At 39.3% G+C, this 19,626-nt stretch overlaps 1 protein-coding gene across 2 annotated transcripts in view; it reads right to left on the bottom strand.

The window, feature by feature from the left end:
• The window catches only part of PCDH9 (protocadherin 9), a 957,956-nt gene that overhangs the window by 910,318 nt on the left and 28,012 nt on the right, over positions 1-19,626 (bottom strand). Inside the window, exon 3 of one of the 2 annotated variants that reach the window (XM_075918919.2) lies at positions 14,658-18,069. The exons of the other annotated variant lie outside the window; for it this stretch is intronic. Coding sequence (XP_075775034.1) covers positions 17,986-18,069 — 84 coding nt within the window. The 3' untranslated portion in view covers positions 14,658-17,985. Of the gene's footprint in view, positions 1-14,657; positions 18,070-19,626 lie in introns of those variants that run through there. 2 annotated transcript variants of the gene reach the window in all.

Genomic DNA, 19,626 nt, shown 5'->3' with positions numbered 1-19,626 from the left:
ATTTTAAACAGAATATAGAAAAAAGAAAAGATATTCAGCATTGTCAGGGCATTTTGTATTCTCACAGGGTATGTCTAATCTACATGCCTCTGCCAGCAGAGGCATGTAGATTTGGTTTTTTGGCAAAGGCAAATGAAGCCGCGATTTAAATGATCGCGGCTTCATTTACATTTACATGGCTGCCGCGCTGAGCCGACAAACAGCTGATCAGCTGTTTGTTGGCTCGCACGCTAGTCTGGACGTTCCCCCTGTTGACATCAAAGCCCTTTGTCGGCAGCCCCGGTAAACCTCATTCCACGAGGAATAACGGGGCTGCTGACAAAGGGCTTTGATGTCGACAGGGGGAACGTCCAGACTAGCGCGCGAGCCGACAAACAGCTGATCAGCTGTTTGTCGGCTCAGCGCGGCAGCCATGTAAATGTAAATGAAGCCACGATCATTTAAATCATGGCTTCATTTGCCTTTGCCTATGTGCCGACAGAGGCATGTAGTCTAGACACAGCCACATTGAAAATATGGTGCAACTGACTCTTGGAAGAACTAATACTCTTAAGTTATTTTTAATTAACATATTCAGAATGTTAGACTGTGTTCAAGTATTTAACATTAAAATAAGAATGGGAAAGGTAAAATGAACTGTAATATTATATGGCAGTTGGATTTTATGTTTGTCATAATCTTTCTCACATATATTTTCTGATCCATCGAATCAGCATTATAACTGGTTAAAATCTTCCCCATACTTATTAACTCTACAAACTGTCATTTGGATTCAGCAAAGAATAATAATGTTCTTTTCAGTTCTCCCTCTGGGGCACCAGGCATTGGCCACTGTCAGAGGCAGAATACTGGGCTAGAGGAATCTTTGGTTAGACCCATTATGGCTGTTCTTATGTAGTTTTTAACTGATGGCACAATTTGACTGGGAGAGTCAAAGCAGCATTGAACCATTTCCATTTAGCATTTCTCAAACATCCAAATTCTAATCTGCCCACTCCTTTTGATAAGACAGTGAGTTGTGACCTGAAAAAAATCTAATAATGTCATTTCAGAAAAGGACTTGAACTTTTTTTAAACTGTGTTTAAAAAAATCCTTGTTAAGCAAATGTTACTGTGTTAAATTTCTTATGAACAAGACTGTATTTACTTACAGAGCTTTGCACAGCAATCTCCCACATATAGCTCGGTGTATTTGCACTTAGAGGGGAAACAAGCTACAAACACAAGAATGAACAGCTTTACTAGCAACCCGTGGCAATGAATGCAATAGTTGTGAAGCTCTATGATGGGACATGACATACATTTCCCCCATAAATTTAGATTTAAAAGTTTTAATATATGTATCTTGTCAGGGACCGCCAAAGCACATTATGTTTCTTCCCTCTGCAGTATAGTGACAAAATTCTGCTTCGTGTTGCGTGCAAGAAAACATTTTGTATCAAATTCAAAGTGAACAAGCAAGAATGGAATTGAACAAGATCCTACAACAAATCTGTTCCCCATCAAATCTAGGGGAAGCCATTTTCAAAGAGAAAAACATTTGACTTCATTTTCTGTTAAGCATGCTTTGTCACACATTGGCTGTTTGAAAGTTCACTCTAGTCTCAGTCTCTTCTTTTAAGTAAACTGCAAGGCAAAGATGCTCAAGCACTTTCTGCATTCTTTCATGGGCAAAAGAAATGCTTTGTTTTGTTAGAAAAAAATTCCATCGACTATGTGCATGTACAGAAAAGTGCCTGGGTCTAACTTTCAGTTGCTTTTGTTGACATCTAACTTGACGGATGTATAAATGTCACATAATGTAGAAAAGTATGCAACATAAAACAACTGAGAGCTGACAATGCTGTTATGTTTTTTCAGTCACAATACCTGATTTCAAGTTCAGCACTTCTGCATAATACTGCTACAGAGCTTGAATATTTATTTCATTCTTATTGGATACATTACAAATTTGCCATTTTGTCTTGTTTCTTGGGCCCACATGGTAATCCTGACATATGCCCCCCCGCGCTTCCCTCCTGGCTCCAAATGCCCATTTTGGTACTAATCAATACGCCTAATAGTTGACTGACAGGTGTTTTATGATTCAGTTCTGCTTCATATACTCAGGCGTGGCACAGTGGATATGATGTATCTTGTTTTTAGTGAGGTTTTTGACACAGTTCCATATAGCTGTCTCAAGTAAACTAGGGAAATGTGGTTTTGATGAAATTACTATAAAGTGGATCCTGGGGAAAGGAAAATGAAACATACTCAAAAAGTAATTACCAGTGGCTCACAGTTATACTTGGGGAACATATTGAATGTGATACCATGTGAGTCTACCCTAGATTCAGTACTTTTTAATATTTTCATTAGTGGCTTGGATAAGGAATGGAGAGTATGCTTGTGAAATTTTCAGATAAGGAGGGATTACAAGCACTTTGGAGGACATGATTACAATTCAAGTTGATATTGATTTGAAGAACTGTTCTTAATTCAACATAGTGAAATTCAACAAACAAGAGTACACAGTTCTATTATTGGGAGAGGAAAAAGGCACAGCTACAAAATACAGAAAACCTAAGTAGGTGGTACTACTGCTGAAAAAGAATCAAAGATCAAAAATTAAATATGGCACATAAATTTGATGTGGCTGCAAAAAAAGCTGCTATAATTTGGGGGTGTTTTATGTCTTGTCCAGAAAATAATAGTACAGATTGTTTCTGCATTGGTGAGGCCTTACTTGGACAATTGAGTCAACTTTGGGTCAGCACACTTAAAAAAGTTATTGGAGAAATAGGAGAGAGTCCAGAGGATAGCAATGAAAAGGATAAAAAAGATTAAAAGGACTGGGCATATTTAGTTTGGAAAAAAAGAAGACCGAGGGTATGTCTACACTACCCCGCTAGTTCGAACTAGCGGGGTAATGTATGCATACTGAACTTGCTAATGAAGCCCAGGATTTGAATTTCCCGGGCTTCATTAGCATAAAGCCGGCACCGCCATTTTTAAAAGCCGGCTAGTGCGAACCCCGTGCCGCGCGGTTACACGCAGCACGGGCTAGATAGTTCAAACTAGCTAGCCATTCCGAACTATCTGTACTAGCTAGCCATTCCGAACTAGCTAGCCATTCCGAACGAGGTGTACAGATAGTTCGGAATGGCTAGCTAGTTCGAACTATCTAGCCCGTGCCGCGTGTAGCTGCGCGGCACGGGGTTCGCACTAGCCGGCTTTTAAAAATGGCGGCGCCGGCTTTATGCTAATGAAGCCCGGGAAATTCAAATCCCGGGCTTCATTAGCAAGTTCGGTATGCATACATTACCCCGCTAGTTCGAACTAGCAGGGTAGTGTAGACATACCCTTAGACTGGAACTAATAACAGTCTTCAAATACACAGAGGCCTGGTCTACAGCCACTGGAGAGAGGACAAGAAGTAATCACCTTGCTCTGCAGCAAAGCAGATTAGTTAGGATATGTCTAGACTACATGGCTCTGTCACCAGATTAGTAAAAGATTAGTTACTAGACATACCCAAATTTAAATTTAAATGGCTGCCGAGCTGTGCCAATTAGCTGTTTGGTGGCACAGCGCTGTAGTCTGGACGCTCCACGGTCGACATCAAAGGCATTTGTCGACCTCCCCGGTAAGCCTCGTGGGATGAGGTTTACCAGGGAGGTCGACAAATGCCTTTGATGTCGACCACGGAGCGTCCAGACTACAGTGCCGTGCCACCAAACAGCTGATCGGCACAGCGCGGCAGCCATTTAAATTTAAATGAAGCAGCGATTATTTAAATCTCTGCTTCATTTGGGTATGTCTATTAAACTAATCTACATGGCTCTGGCGACAGATCCATGTAGTCTAGACATACCCTTTGTTACTAGGAAAACTTTTCTAAGAATAAGGGTAGTTATTTACTGGAATAGACTTCCAAAGGAGGTTTTGAAATCCCCCCATCATTGGTGGTTTTGAAGAAGATGTTAGACAATTATCTGTTAGGGATAGTCTAGATTTACTTAAGACTTTATTTCGTGCAGGGCACCAGATCAGATGAGATGACGAGAACTCTTCTAGCCCTGCATATATAAGATTCTCTAATTCTATGATTGGAAAAACTGGATCTTGAGTCTGTACTCTGGTTTCTTTGAAGCTTGGATTCTGATTTCATCTGTGGATGGTATGAGTAATTTTTCCAAATGAATGAAGTTACTGTATTGTAAAACTAATATTTTGAGATCAGAATTCATACCATTGCTCAATGACAGCCGGTTTAATTCTTTCTGCTGCCATGACTATTTTATTTAATAATGAACAAAGGGCAATGTAACCTTTACCAAGTTCAAATTCTGCACAGGTGAACCAATATATTTAGAGCCAGACCATACAACCTTTCTCACATTAATGAACACTTACAAATGTCCTGTTGATTTCAATATCATATGGTGCTCTTGTGAATAAGACTGAAAAGTGCCCACCAACTTTAGTGGAAATGGTATGATTTTACTCTAAATAATACATATAATTTACCATTGTCACTTGTATTAGGAGAAAAACTATTAAAGTATATGGTGAAAGGGGGAAGAGAGAGAATGTAACAGCACTAACACCACTGCTTGTCTACACTAGGAAATTATTTTGAAATACCTAAATTTGAAATAATAACTTCTGAAATAACTAATTCAAAATAAGCTTATTCCCCAAGGAAAGCAGGAGTACAGATTTAGAAATAACCAGCTCCTTATTTCAAAATAACAGTCTTGTCAGTGTGGATACTCTGCTTATTATTTTGAAATAAGGGGGATTATTTCAAAATAACTCCCCAGTATAGACCAGGGCTCACAATATTAATAACATGGAAATAAGACAGGACTGGTGATGGATAAGTAGTACAGTGTATGAAAAAGGGCAATACACAATGGTATGACATTAACTCTTCAAAAGTATGAATAATCATTTTTAGTTATTCTATCAGGGTATGTCTACACTACCACCCTAGTTCGAACTAGGGTGGTTAATGTAGGCAACCGGAGTTGCAAATGAAGCCCGGGATTTGAATTTCTCGGGCTTCATTTGCATGTTGCCGGGCGCCGCCATTTTTAAATGTCCGCTAGTTCGGACTCCGTGCCCGCGGCTACACGCGGCACAGACTAGGTAGTTCGGATTAGGCTTCCTATTCCGAACTACCGTTACTCCTCGTGGAACGGTAGTTCGGTGTACCGGTAGTTCGGAATAGGAAGCCTAATCCGAACTACCTAGTCTGCGCCGCGTGTAGCCGCGGGCACGGAGTCCGAACTAGCAGACATTTAAAAATGGTGGCGCCCGGCAACATGCAAATGAAGCCCGGGAAATTCAAATCCCGGGCTTCATTTGCAACTCCAGTTGCCTACATTAACCACCCTAGTTCGAACTAGGGTGGTAGTGTAGACATACCCTTACTGAATAGCACTGGTGCTATTCCTTGACCCTAGCTATATTTGAAAGAAACAGGCAATCCAGCCTACCTCCTGCTGGTCGTGAGTGTTTATTTTCATGAGACTACTTTAATATCTTTTCCATTTTAGGGATGAAAAATGTTTGCTTCTCTCTTGCTTGGAGTACCAGAAGTTTAATTCAACTGAGCATGCTGGGAGAGGCTGTCTCTAGCAGTGCTTTAATGATGTAAATGATACTAAATGTGGCATAAACTACAAAGTATGGCAAAAATACTAGGTATCTCTGTGATGACCTGAAGGTTTTAAGAGCATGAATTTCAAATTCAACTTTTCAAATCATAATTCAACTTTGTTTTTCAGATTCTTAAGGAATCATGCTATCAAAATAAAAGGGAAGAGGAGAGGTGGCAGAGAAAACAGGCCAAATTCTGCACTGGTGTTAATCTATTCAAGTTAATGGAGATTGCCAGTAGTAAACCTGGCCAAAATGTTTTCTGTATTTCATGCACACAAGAAACAAAGGGCAGCAGAATTTGACCCCTTTAATTACAAAATAGCCCTGGCAGGGTCTAATTACAAAATCTCCATTTGAATGAACCAAAAGTTGACTGAACCAGAGTTTAGAAAATATATTTAGAGTTTGGAATGAAATACTGAAAAGGACACGTTTTTAGATTTGTAGAATTAAAATGCGAATGTCTGCCCATAAAGGGATCTTTATTTTTGCATACAATGTAGCTGTTCAGCATACACCTAACTCTGCTCCCACTAAAATCAGCTGGAGTTTTCAAACTCACTCTGTCTGGGAGCAGTGTTAAGCCAACAGTGAGTGCGTCTCAAAATCCCAACTATAAAATCGAAGGACCTGATCCCAGTCCCACTACAGTGAATGGCAAAAGAACTATGGTGGACATAATGGAAGAAATATCTGGCCCTACAAATGTATTGTGAAGACCTTTTTTTGTGTGTTTTCTGGGGGGGGGGGGAGGGACAAGGACCTACAATATGTTATTTTGGCTAGCTCTACCACAGCAGTTAGCTGAAAGCCTCTATTCCAAAGCAATGCTGTTGCAATCAATTAATAATTCTTGTAGCAGATAAGGCTATTTTGTCAAGAAAAATAATACTGAGAGATTTTATAAGCAAAACAAAGTAATTTTTTAAAATTTACATAAGGGGATAAAGGAGGGAAGTAAAAAAATCAGTAGTGTTTAAGAATGAGCTTGATCTAATACCAGTCTTACTCTGGAGAAAACCCCACTAAACTGTAAACAACAGCTTTGTCTATGTAACTACTGCAGGATGCTGTCATAAAAAAGCATTAAAACTATAGCCAAATAAAGACCAAAAATGAAAGAGAGTAGATGGTATATTTTAACACTGAAAATTTGTGGATGACTTTTTTCCTTTCATAGGGCATTATAAAATGGTGATTTAGAATTTTTAAATGAATATATTCATTAGTATATATCTGATGTATCTAAACATTTTCCTCACTGTTCATTCCTGTAGTCTACCCAGAGTCTTATGTACTCTTTGCTGACTAGAACTGATCCACCAGTCACTGTACATATTTTCTCATCACCAAGAGCAGTACACTGAGTGACTAGGAATTCTCAGCTTTTGCATTTTCAAAGACAGATTACACAGGTGTCAGTAGTTCCCTCCTTCAGCAGAGAAGCTTTCCCTATTTAAAAGAAGACAGCTCTTGATTGAATGGTGATATGGCCATTTCTCCATATGACAGACCCAATTTAAATCATTATGATGTGAAGCAGATTTATACACATGACTCAAGGAATGGACCTTAATACCAGTTCAAATAGATTTCCACAATAAAATTCAACACAAAACCTCAGCATTGTATAAAACAAAATCTGAAACTTTATTGTGAATTTTAAAGTACATATAGTAAAGGACCTTATCCTTAATATCATTAATTAAAAATTAATTTGAAAGAAATCCACATAATACTAGTATAGCTTAAGCAAAAGTTCAGTACATACTTTTGAAGTCACAATATATACATTTATGAGAGTGCAATAAGCTTCCAATTACATCAAGTATATATATTTTTGAATAAATAGCAGGACTTTCGATTTGACATGAGTGAGAGGCATACTGTTTACATTGAAAATGTTTTACAAAATATAACAAAAGAAAAATTTAATTTAATACATTTGAAATGTACAACTATTTAAATATCTTCTTCTATGGAATCAATTCTTAACTCAGATCAGAGTGTACAAAGGTCTATTTTAAAAAGGACAGTTGTTGGTTTTCACTGCCAAACATTGATTAGAAATAATAAATTGAAAGATTCATTACCATACACAGTGAATTATCATTCAACTCAGTGGCCACAACAATGAAGAAAATATTCGAATCATTGACAGTATCTTCTTCTCTCCTAAACTATGTCTATAATAAATATATAGCAATGGTATCTACTACTAGTTTAAAACATTTAAACACTTTTCCTGATTTTTGCAGCTATTTCTTGCATATATATAGTTAAATAGAGAACAAGTTTATTCAACAATCAGTAATATAAAGAAGAAGTAAATACACTGCTATCCTTAAATATTTTCTTCCTTGTAGTGGGCCATAAGTTAAAGAAAGAAAGAAAATGAATGCTGTCTGTTTTCAATTTGTCAAGCTAAGGGAAAGAATATCCCTCAGATGGGTAGATACTACGTATACAACATGTTAAACCATATTATGAATACATAGCGTCCACCTTATAAATACATAACAGGAGTAATATAGTATACTGTGCATACTAACTATTGAATAATAATTATATAGGAAATTGTCACATCAAGTGTTTTACATATATGATTACTCATACATTATATCACACAATAGGGGGAATCTCTTCCCAAACAGATTCCTTAACCACTTTTTTTCATCTTTCAGAAAGTAATCATGTGTTACAAAGCGTCTAAGTATTTCTCTAGTATTTTTTTTCAGGATCAGAAAATGAGCAGCGGCTTACTGACCATTTTACAAATAAAACTTAAGGAATAACATCTGTAACAGAGTGTAGAATTTTTGCTTCTAGCCCTAAACAAATTAGGAATGGCAAGTATAGGTGTGTCACTCAGAAAGTGTAAGAAACACATAACCCGAAACCTAGTTAAGCAATGATGAATGAAAAGTAGTACTTTCCATTTGAATACCACACAGTGAGGCTATTTGAATCATGCCTAACCACTCTGCAGTGCGTGGTTATATGAATAGCTCAAAGCATGGCAAAGGATAGCACAGCTTTACATTCATTATTGTTAAAATAAAAGCAACATGCTGAAATGTATATTAACCTAAAGTTAAAATATTTAAATGCCACTAAGTCTTTATGGTGTATTAAGATCTGGAGAAGGACAGTCTATTTTTATGTAGGCTACTACAGTGGAAGAGCAAGTTATATTCTTATGTATCTCTCCAGGACTCACACATCACAGTTAAATATGAGGCATTTCATGCCAAGCAGTTTTGCAATCTTTTCAAGGTAACAGTCTCTTATAAATGAGAAAATAAACTTTTCTCTGCAGGGCACTGTTTGGTGGCAGTGCCTGGCTTGAAGGGCAGACATGCACATGGAGATGTAATCTACTTTTTACTGGGCTCATAAACCAGGAATATCTCCTTGCTTCTCATCTCTAAACATAGTAGATTCTGGTTCTGAACATCACTCTGAGACAAAAGCCAGCAAAACTACTAACAACCAAACAAAACAAGTTTCCCATTTGTCACATTTCTCACTTACCTACCAGAAATGTTAGGGGGAAATGCTGGCATAAAAAAAAGATACCAGAAACCCCTTTACTGCAGTTGAATCCATGAGGGAGGGAAGCCCTGTGTGTGTGCACAGAGCACCGTTGGCTTCAGCTGTATTCTGTACCAGGATCTACCTACATAGGACAGTGTCACTTCAGGATGGGAAGGGGTCACTGTATGTATCAGTGAACCATTGAGAAAGAAGAGACTCCTGCACTCCGATACTAGAAATAGTACAGATTTAGGGAGGACACTTTAACGGCATTGAGCAGGGGTGAGGAACCTTTTTTGGGTTGGGGGCTGTTGACCCACAGAAAAATCAGTTGGGGGCTGCACACAAGCGAGAAGCAAAAAACAAAAACAAAAATCCAAAATAAAAGAAACATGGCCCCTGGCTGAAAAGGAAGGAGACTCTCCACAATCCCCTCACACACCAAAGCTTAGGAGGAATAGTAATAGAGATGTAGCCGTGTTAGTCTGGTCTTGCTGAAACAAACGACAGGACTATGCAGCACTTTAAAGAATAAGAAGATGGTTTATTAGGTAATCAGCTTTCATGGGCCAGACCCACCTCCTCAGATCAAAAAGCTTCCTCAGACCTTAGGGGGGTCATCCTGTGTGCTCCAGCCCTGCTGTGAGGCAGCAGGAGTCGGGAGCGCCTGCACAGGTTCCCCAATTCTGGGGGGGGGCGAGGGGCTGAACCTCGGGGGCAAGATCCAGGCAAGACAGGGGCCACATTCAGCCCCTGAGCCTGGGGTTCCCCACCCCTACCTTTGAGGCTCATTTAAAAAAAATCAGAAACTTCTCCAGTTAGAAATCTACTCAGCATTAACAGTGAAGTAGAAATTTTTTAGGATAGATTCTGTAGCACAACATTCTCTTTATTTCTTCTTTTAAAAGACATGGAATAACCCTCTCCTCTCCTACTAATATTGCCAAACAGGATAACAGAAGCCTTAGAGAAACCTTGACAGCTTAAATATATTGTAGGAATTGTTGACAATTACATCTGCACGTCTCAGCCTGCGGAGTGGCTGGCTAATGGAATTAATGAATTGCCTGCTGGCCTACTAGCAAAAAGCCTAAATAACAACATGACCTTCAGTCAACACTGCTGCAAAAGCACTTCCTAAACGCTTTGAAACACATGAGCTATGACCTCAGCCACTGATAAATGTTTGTGATTTTTCTTCTTTTGCTAATTTTATCGCCCCTGTGTATTTCTTGCTAGATCAAATAACAACTTGTTTTGTTGATTTTTTTTTAGTTAATAATTAAGTGCTCACAGTGGGAAAAGAATGTTCTGGGGGCCAGGTTCTGACACCATTTACACCAGCACAAATCTAAGCCCCAACAGTAAAGCCTAAGGAATTACATTAAGATTTCACTTATGTAAAAGAGAAAGGAAACTAGCTTTAATTACTGTATCTAGTGAAAATTCGGGATTTCCTGTTACAAACTGGAACAATTGTCATTCTTCTGGTGTGTTTGTTTCAACCAGATGTAACTGAACTGAAGTCAACTGATGTTGTTTTATACCAGAGTGAGAAGAGAGCCACACTCAATGTGGGCAATCCCTTCTTATGCCAACGTTGTTACTAATATACTCATGTTTCATGAGAAGTAGGGCTAAAATATGTTCTGCTGTGAGATGGACATTTTTAAAAGGACGAGGAATTGCGGTCAGTGTGTCAGCAAATAAACATGGGATGACAAACCTATTTTAATATTAGTGTTTCTAATATTCTGAAACTGGAACACTAGTGCCGAACAGGCATTATATTCCTTAATTATTCTTAAAAAGACGTGGCCTAACCTTACATTTTTAAAGCTTTTTTAGGATTTAGTTTATCAGGATAAGAGGTTATAACAGAGCATAAAATGATTTAGAGCAGTGCCTACAATCTAGTGATGCTTAATGTAGTTGATCACTGAAATACTTAACACAATAGTATTAAGTGATTTGTGCATTTGATGACATAAATGACTGTGACAACCTTAGCCGCATAGTTGCATTCTGCTTGACTTTCACACACTTTATTTGAAGACATCCATGTGTAAAGATCAGTAGCAATTGCCAATTTGCCTGGTCTACCACATCACCATAGAGAAACAGCTACAGACTATTCCCCTTTAGGTGCAATTTTGTCATACTCCATTAATCCCCTCAATCCTCCTCCAATCCTATGGACTTGTTATATTGTAATCCATGATTGTTGTGGTGAAGGAACATTGGAAAGTCTCTGCTGTCCTCAAGGCAGAAAATTACAATGGTAAGTCTATTAAATTTGGTTCTTACACTGTCCACTTGGATCAAGCCTGCTTGTCACAATAGCAACCAATAGCCACAATGTCAGTACAAATTATCACCAACATCCAGAATGTCAATGCAAAATTAATTTTGTGTCTCACACAGCCTTGTCTGTTCAGTCCCCGGATAAAGGCAGAACTCCAGCTGTATAGTTAAGAAGGAAAAATACTAAATCAACACATCGTATAGGGCAGCTTCATTCACGTATGCATGTCAGGTTTTCAGTTTTCAACTCCCAACTGGAAACTCTATCACATGACTGCACCTATTGTGTAACAAAAAAAAATACACAACAACTCTGGCATTCTTCCACCTGAATCTGTTAAAGAGAGATTACTGAGAGCATTCCCTTTCAAGGTTGTTCTTGTTCTATACAAAATTCTACACAAACGGAACTGTCCCGCCCCCCTCTTTTTCTCTCTCTGTCTCTCACACACACACACACACACACACACACACACACACACACACACACACACACACACACACACACACACACACACACCAGTCTATTCCCATCTCGATTGGTCATCAATTCACCCTTTTAAAAAGTACATGTAGCAGAGAGCACTGTTTTTTCCCTCCTTTGATTGGCTTGATGTAAACCATGGTTTTATTCCACTGACATGAAAAATTAACAACTGGACCCAAATATCTAAACATCTATGACTGACCATCTAGTGAACTCTGCAATAAAGCTAATTAAGTGAACTAAGGTTCACTTTCAGTGACATTGTTTTTAACAGCAATTTTTAATTAAGTAAAAACTTTCCTTTCCACATATTAGAGCTCATTGGAGTTTAAACCTAACAAAAAAATAAACAAGTAAATCGACCTCAAAATAACTGAACAGTAATGATCAAAATGTAGTAAAACTAAAAAGGGTTAATATCTTAGGGGTCTGACACATTTTACCTCCTAGGCTTGGCTACTTTTTAATATTTTAAATTAAGATTGTATTTTATTATTCTCTAGAAATCTGCAACATCTTATGCCCTAAATAAGAACAGCAGCCATGAATCTGATTACATGATCTACATGCACTTCACATACTAAACAAGTTTGTTAGCAGACTGTTGCAGGAATCAATTTCATTCACCCATGGGCATAGTGTACACCATCTCTAGATCACTGAGCTAGTTTATTTTATTCTGTAATGTGCACAGAGATTAACCTGCACAAAATTCTGCAATGTAGAATTATATTTAAATCAGATGTGACTCAATTCAAACCTAATCTATAGTTAACACACTCCTTATGGATAGAAATACGGTAAAGGTTATTTATTACCTGTTTCAAGGATTACAGAAGCTTAACATGAGGTGGCCATATTTTAGCATATATAAAAAAGAGCCATTATGGAAACCAGTAAGATAAGGCTGGCATTTTCATAACACTGTATAAAACAGCAGGATGCCTCTTGTAGTAATGGGGGGTATAAAAATAATACATTTCTAAATACATTTACTGAGTTTGTATCAAACTGAGAAATTCTGCCCACCAAAATAGAGATGGTAGGAAAAAGACAAACTGCTATCCAGTGCTGATTCTAGTACAAACTGTAAGTAATGTGGGTCCTTCTGACCAAGTTACCCCAGCCTCCACTGCAGCTTATGTTAGCCAATGCCACATTCAAGTATGAGGTGCTAAGATAATTTCTCATCGTGTTGATAAGACATAGTCATGTTAAAAAAACTGTAAATCACTCTACAGACTCTTGCTAATGATCTCTCTAGTCTAGCATAACTAAAAAATGCAAACATTCTAAAGCCTTAGCTACACTAGAAAAATCATGTTAGGACCATGCACCATACTGAAACACATTTCTGACAAATGCATTTCCAGTGTTAATGGGACAAACATGGTTCATCAGGATAAGCCACTGGTGGGCTGCCAGACAGATTTTTTACTTTGCATCTGCAGACTTGGCTTCCAGCAGCTCCCACTGGCTACAGTTTGCCATTCCCAGCCAATAGGAGCTGTGGGGAGTGGTGCAAGTGGCAGGGACTTGCTGGTCACTGCTTCCCACAGCACCCATTGGCCAGGAATGGTGAATGGCAGCCAACTGAAGCTGCAGGCAGCTTTACTTACAGACGCAAGGTAAACAACCTGTCTGGCAGCCCCCCAGCAGTTTACCCTGATGAGTTGTGTGTGGATCATGGACCACAGGTTTCTATTGGCTTCTTTCCTGAAATCTTCCATACAGTGCCCCAAATTTTACCACAATATATCAAAAAGCAAATATCACTATTACTATTACTACGATGACTGATAAAACATAATACAGGCAGTCCCCGGGTTACGTACAAGATAGGGACTATAGGTTTGTTCTTAAGTTGAATTTGTATGTAAGTCGGAAATGGCTCCAGATTCAGCTGCTGCTACTGAAACTGACCACGGGCTGACTACAGGAAGCTGGAGGCAGAGTTGCTCTGCCCCCAGCTTCCTGGAATCAGCCTGATCAGTTTCAATAGCTGCTGAATCTGGAGCCTGGGACAGAACAGCTGGGGGGCTGCCCGGTAGGTTCCCACAGGACCAACCCGGCAGCACCCCAGCTGCTCTACCCGAGGCGTCCCGCAACAAAAGCCTGGTCTGCAGGGGGGGGCGCACTACCTGTGCCCCCTCCCCCCCCCAGCATACCAGGGAGACCCGAGCAAAGCCGCACAGGCGGAGGGACCCCGCTGCCCGTGCGGGTTTGCTACTGTCTCCCTGGGGGGAGTCCCCCCCAGCAGACCAGGGAGACCCGAGCAAAGCCACACAGGCGGAGGGACCCTGCTGCCCGTGCGGCTTTGCTCCTGTCTCCCTGGGATGCTGGGGGGAGTCCCCCCCAGCACACCAGGGAGACCCAAGCAAAGCCGCACAGGTGGAGGGACCCCGCCGCCCGTGTGGCTTTGCTCCTGTGCCCCTGGTCTGCTAGGGGGGTCCAGCAAAGCCGCTGGACCCGCCCAGCAGACCAGGGACACCCGAGGAAAGCTGCCGCCTGGGTGACTTTGCTCGTTTGCCCGGGAGCAAAGCCGCCCAGGCGGCAGGGGTCCTGCTGCCTGGGCGGCTTTGCTCCCGGGCAAACGAGCAAAGCCGCCCAGGCGGCGGCTTTGCTCGGGTGTCCCTGGTCTGCTGGGGGGGTCCAGCGGCTTTGCTTGACCCCCTCCCAGCCCCAGCAGACCAGGGAGACCGGGAGAAGCTTTTCTCGCCCCGGAGGACACGGGCAGTGACCCGCTGCCCGTGAGCTCCGGGACAAGAAAAGCCCCGTTCGTAAGTGCAGATCCGACATAAGTCGGCTCCGCCTAAGTTGGGGACTGCCTGTAATAGCAAATGAGAGTCATACATGACTATGAACATATTGTATGCTCTCTCACTGTAATAATCCTCAGCTTTCTATGTCCCATGCACAAGCTTAGTGTTCTCCTTAGTCATTTTATTTCTAATTTACATTTTAAGCTGCTTCAGTCAGGGACTGGAATTTCTCAACTTATTATCCTTTTTGATCTAATGACATTCCAAATCAATTGCAAACTATCATCTCTTTAAAGATCTGATCCGAAGACTCCAATGGAGATTTTCCAGTAACTTCAGTATGGGGCAGAGCCATATTATAATTGTTACAAAATATTCTGTACCCTTTTTTCCCACAAAATTAAGTTTTTTATGAAGATTATAAAAAGAGATTGTCATTTGATGTAAATCAGTGTGCCACCAAATACTTCAGTGACCTATGCTAATGTTCACCAGCTTAGAATCTCGAGACAATTCTTTATTATGAAAGATGAAAAATAGTTTGGGATTTGTCAAAAAAGACTTAAAGATGGTCTTCCTAAAAGTATTGAAAGCATTCCATACATTGTCTATGTGTTGATGGTCTCTGGGCAAGTTATACAAACCTAGATTTCCTGGTACAGGGGAACAATTTTGTCTCACTCTACTGATGAAAACCTCTCTATATGTCTCATAGTCTTATAAACTACTCTATATATTCAAAGTGCTGAGACACAATTGTTACCTCGTTTTATTCATCTTGCCAGGGATATTATTTGTTATAACTTCTCAAATTTTGAAGAAGCAGTATAAACAGTGTGAGATTCAGAGAAACAAAATGGATAAGGCCATTCATATATTGGGCCATCTTCTGTTAGTGAAAGAGATAAGAATTTGCGCTACATAGAGCTCTTCTGGGAAGAACTGAAGAGGCATTGAGTGTTTTTCACAAGCAGAAGTTTGCCCAATAAAATATATTACTTCACTCACCTTGTCTCTCTAATATCCTGAGACCAACACTCAACTACTATACCACTGAAAATACTTTCCTAATACAACATGTCATAAACTATTAAACAATATTTTCCATAGTCACAGATAACGTTTTAGGTTGCAGTACTTGTTGAACAGATTTTAAACGTGTTTTCTGATAAGCTCTGTCTAACTTTTCTCCACTATTTCTTCTCTTACTAAAGTGTTTAACTAAAATATTCTTTTTTTAAATTTACTTTTAGATATAGTCCTACACAAAAACAATAGAACTCGATTTGGTGACTCTTATACTAAGTGACACTTATTCACGAGTCATCTCATAAAAGTCATTGGAAGGGATTTTCCAAAGCAGCTTGCACTGGCTGAACTCTGCTGTCACTAGATTCAACACTCAATAGTTTTGTCAATGATTTCAATGGGAGCAGGTATAAGCCAGTGCAGAACACTTTTGAAAATACCAATCTTAAAACTTAAACTCAGAGGCTCATGTACATTTTGCGTGGAAATCAATGAAACTACTCATGTAGTGCTACCCAAAGTGAAAGAAGGCTTATAAAACTGAGTCCAGGCAGCTCAAGTTAGCAGACTGGCTTTAACCAGTGGGATAAACATTTCAGGAAAAAGATAAAATAATCTTAGAAGGAGAAGGACCAAGTCAAAGCAGGAAGCAGTTTAATTTTCACCTTTGACAACAGGAGGATTTTCACTTCCAGCTGCTTCTGTGTTTAACTGACCATTTTTTATGTAGTGAGTGAAAGCCAGCCAATTTTCTTCAGACAAGTTATATTATTCTCTTGACTCAATAAGAGGTATATGCTTCTTATTTGTCTATGGCACCATGGGGATGACATAAAACATCAGAGCAAAGATTTCTTTTTCCAATATGCAAAATTAACTGTTAAACTCAATGGGGAGCATTTTGATACCACCAATTTAGTATCAAACAAAAGCAAATAGTCTTCTTAGGGAAGAAAGGGACCAAAGAGAACACAAAATGGTACCTGAATTAATTCTGAGTTGTTTCTTATAAAAGCAGAAGAAGTTTCTTTTATGCTCAAATTGATTACATGTTTCCTTTTATAATAAGCAAATTGCTTGGGGAATTTAAAGATAATGCCATGAATAACCTAGCACAAGTGTACAAAAGTGAGACAGAATTTTCCAATATATTTTAGCTAAAGGGTCATTCTAAAATATGGCCTGGATTTCTTTATTGAAAGTAGATTATGAGCTAAATCCTCCATAGATAAAAAGGCATAGTTCTATTAAACTCAATGTTATTGAATTATAATGTTAGAGCACATATCAATTCTGATTTCCTTTAAGCTTGAGGGATCTGATTCACTGAAATACATGAAGTTATCCTTATTTATGCCATCTTATGATTTAACCAAATAAATAATAATCCAAGCCCTTTTTTTTGGTTATAAAGAAAGTTGGTTTGGGGAGTGAGGTCTATTTGTGCTGCCAGCCCTGGCTAATGATTTTCTATTTATCCAGTTTTCTAAATACCTACGATCTTTTGCTTGAAAAGAATCTTGGAAGCAATTGTCTTGTGTTCATTAATCCATAAACATTTGATTTCAAATGAGATTGCTGGCAGACATAACCCCTCTGCTTTGTAACAATGGAAAATTGATTTGATTAATCAAACAGCTTTGTCTTTAGCATAGTTGTCTCTGACAGTTCTATGCAAAAAACTGCTGATGCCATTGCCAATGATGTTGTACTCATCTCTCTCACCTTGCTAAGTTCCCGCGCCCCATGGAAATATCAATTGTACATCTTATTCCACTAATTATTCTACATAACACTCGCTGCACTTATTGTACATCATTCTAAGTATTAATAAAAAAACTACTTCTATTCCAGGCTCGGAAAGTCCTGGCTGCTGTGTGATGTTGAGCTACTCACTGCTCTGTGCCTCATTTCCCCATTTATAAAATGGGGCTACTGATACTTATTATCCTTCATAAAATACATCATTGCATGAGATACACTAAATAAAAAGTATTATTTTTTAATTTTCATTATGTTGGACGCCGCTGTCTAATAATATTAAATTATATATCCCTATTCATTATTTATTTAGTGTCCTCATTTACACTAAAGAGATTCACCATAGCCCTCACAATGTGCATAGGTCTTCATGTGAAAGTAAATATAATATACATCTATTTTTACATTCCTTTATACTGCCAGAGTGGTGTAAGTTGGCCTTCATGTAAACAAGAGTCAAACCCAACGACGCTGCTTCTCATAACTTGCCGTTTTGGGCTTCAAAACCAACAGTTCCTTTTCCGATGCATGTTGTGCTATCTGGGGAGGTTAAACAGTGAATTGGTTATTTTAATCTGTACTATAAAGACAAACAAATGTGAATACAGTTTATTGGATGGCAGGCAACAATACTGATCTTCCAGTATTTTTGATATCTTTACAAAATGAACACTATGAATATGTATGCCTTTATTAATTGAAACTTCATTTTATCTTGCCATTTAGGTAATCTTAGCACATAAAATGCTTCACTTTTCATAAAAAGTATTTGTTGAAACAAGAAGCCAATGGAAATATTAATTCTGGACAAAACTGCTGGTTTTGAAATGAAAATAAATTGTTTTCCAAAGACTGGTTGGGTCAAATATCCATTCCCAGACCAGCTGAATGGGTGCCAGGATTTTTAGAGAGTCTTACAAGCAGATATCCTGATTACCTTCTCCCTTGGTAAAACCTCCAGGCAGGTTTGGAAGAAAGTCTCCTTGCAGAGATGCGTCTCTGATCATTCTGACATGGATGTGATAAGGCAAATTTCCAGCAGGAACTGATGAAGGTGAAGGCCACTATGCCCATGCCTCCTTCCCATTCCCTGGTACCTGTTGAAGCTGTGATATCCAAGCTTTTTCAGCCAGTGCTTCCCCTGGAGATGCCCTAAGTGCATTTTCACCACAGGGGGGGCCTACATAAAAGGTAACCTTAAGATGTACTATCCACCTACCCCAATTTCTGAAAATCCAGGAGGGAAGGGAAAAATTTGTGGAAAAAAATGAACAGAGTGGGTCAAGTACTATTGGTATGACTGGGCTTGCACTGAAATCAACACAAGTGAAAAATGTTCAAGTAGTGAAGAATTTCCCCTCTCCTTCCAAAAAATCCATTTGACTCAATAATATTTATTATTAACATTCTTTTCAGAACTGTCACCAAATGAAAATAGTTATTTATGCAGCTTCAGTGCAGACTAAATCTATCTGGAAGGGAGCTGCAAAGAGAAAGTGTCCTGAATCCTCCACTGTCTGATATCTAGCAGGGAATTAGTACAGTTACAGCAGTGGGTAGTGCTGTCCTCTGGATGCTTTCCCTTGTGGATGAACTTAAGTATAATGTGTAGTAGCAAATCCACAATGCTGCCCCGAGGATAATTTATAGCTGTAGCTCAAAAGAACTTCTTTTATCAAGCAACCCTTTGTCTAAAGCTTTGTCTACACTTAAAAGTTTGTATGACACAGTACAAGCACTGGGAGAGAGATCTCATAGTGCTCTACGTAAACCACCTCTACAAATGGAGTAGCAAACAGCAGTGGGAGCACGGCTCCCAGCACTGTAGCCTGGTTCACACTGGTGCTTTACAGCACTCTAACTTGCTGGCCTCAGGGAAAAGGGAGAGTGGGTTTTTTTCACACTCCCGAGCAAGAAAGGCACAGTGCTGTAAAGGGCCAGTGTAGACTCAGCCTAAGCCACCTACACTCTGAAGTCCACAGAGTGACAACACCGATAGTGACAAACAACACCATGGCAGCTAATTTAAAAAAAAGGCAGAATTAACTTTTCCCCAGGAGATGGTGAAATGCAGCCCTTAGACTCCATGGACTTGGA

Source organism: Pelodiscus sinensis, chromosome 1 (genome assembly GCF_052426305.1).
Source record: "Pelodiscus sinensis isolate ZL-2025 chromosome 1, ASM5242630v1, whole genome shotgun sequence".
NCBI classification, from domain to species: domain Eukaryota; kingdom Metazoa; phylum Chordata; order Testudines; family Trionychidae; genus Pelodiscus; species Pelodiscus sinensis.
The sequence above is the reverse complement of the archived record's forward strand: the minus strand, read 5'-3'. Positions and strand labels throughout refer to the sequence as shown.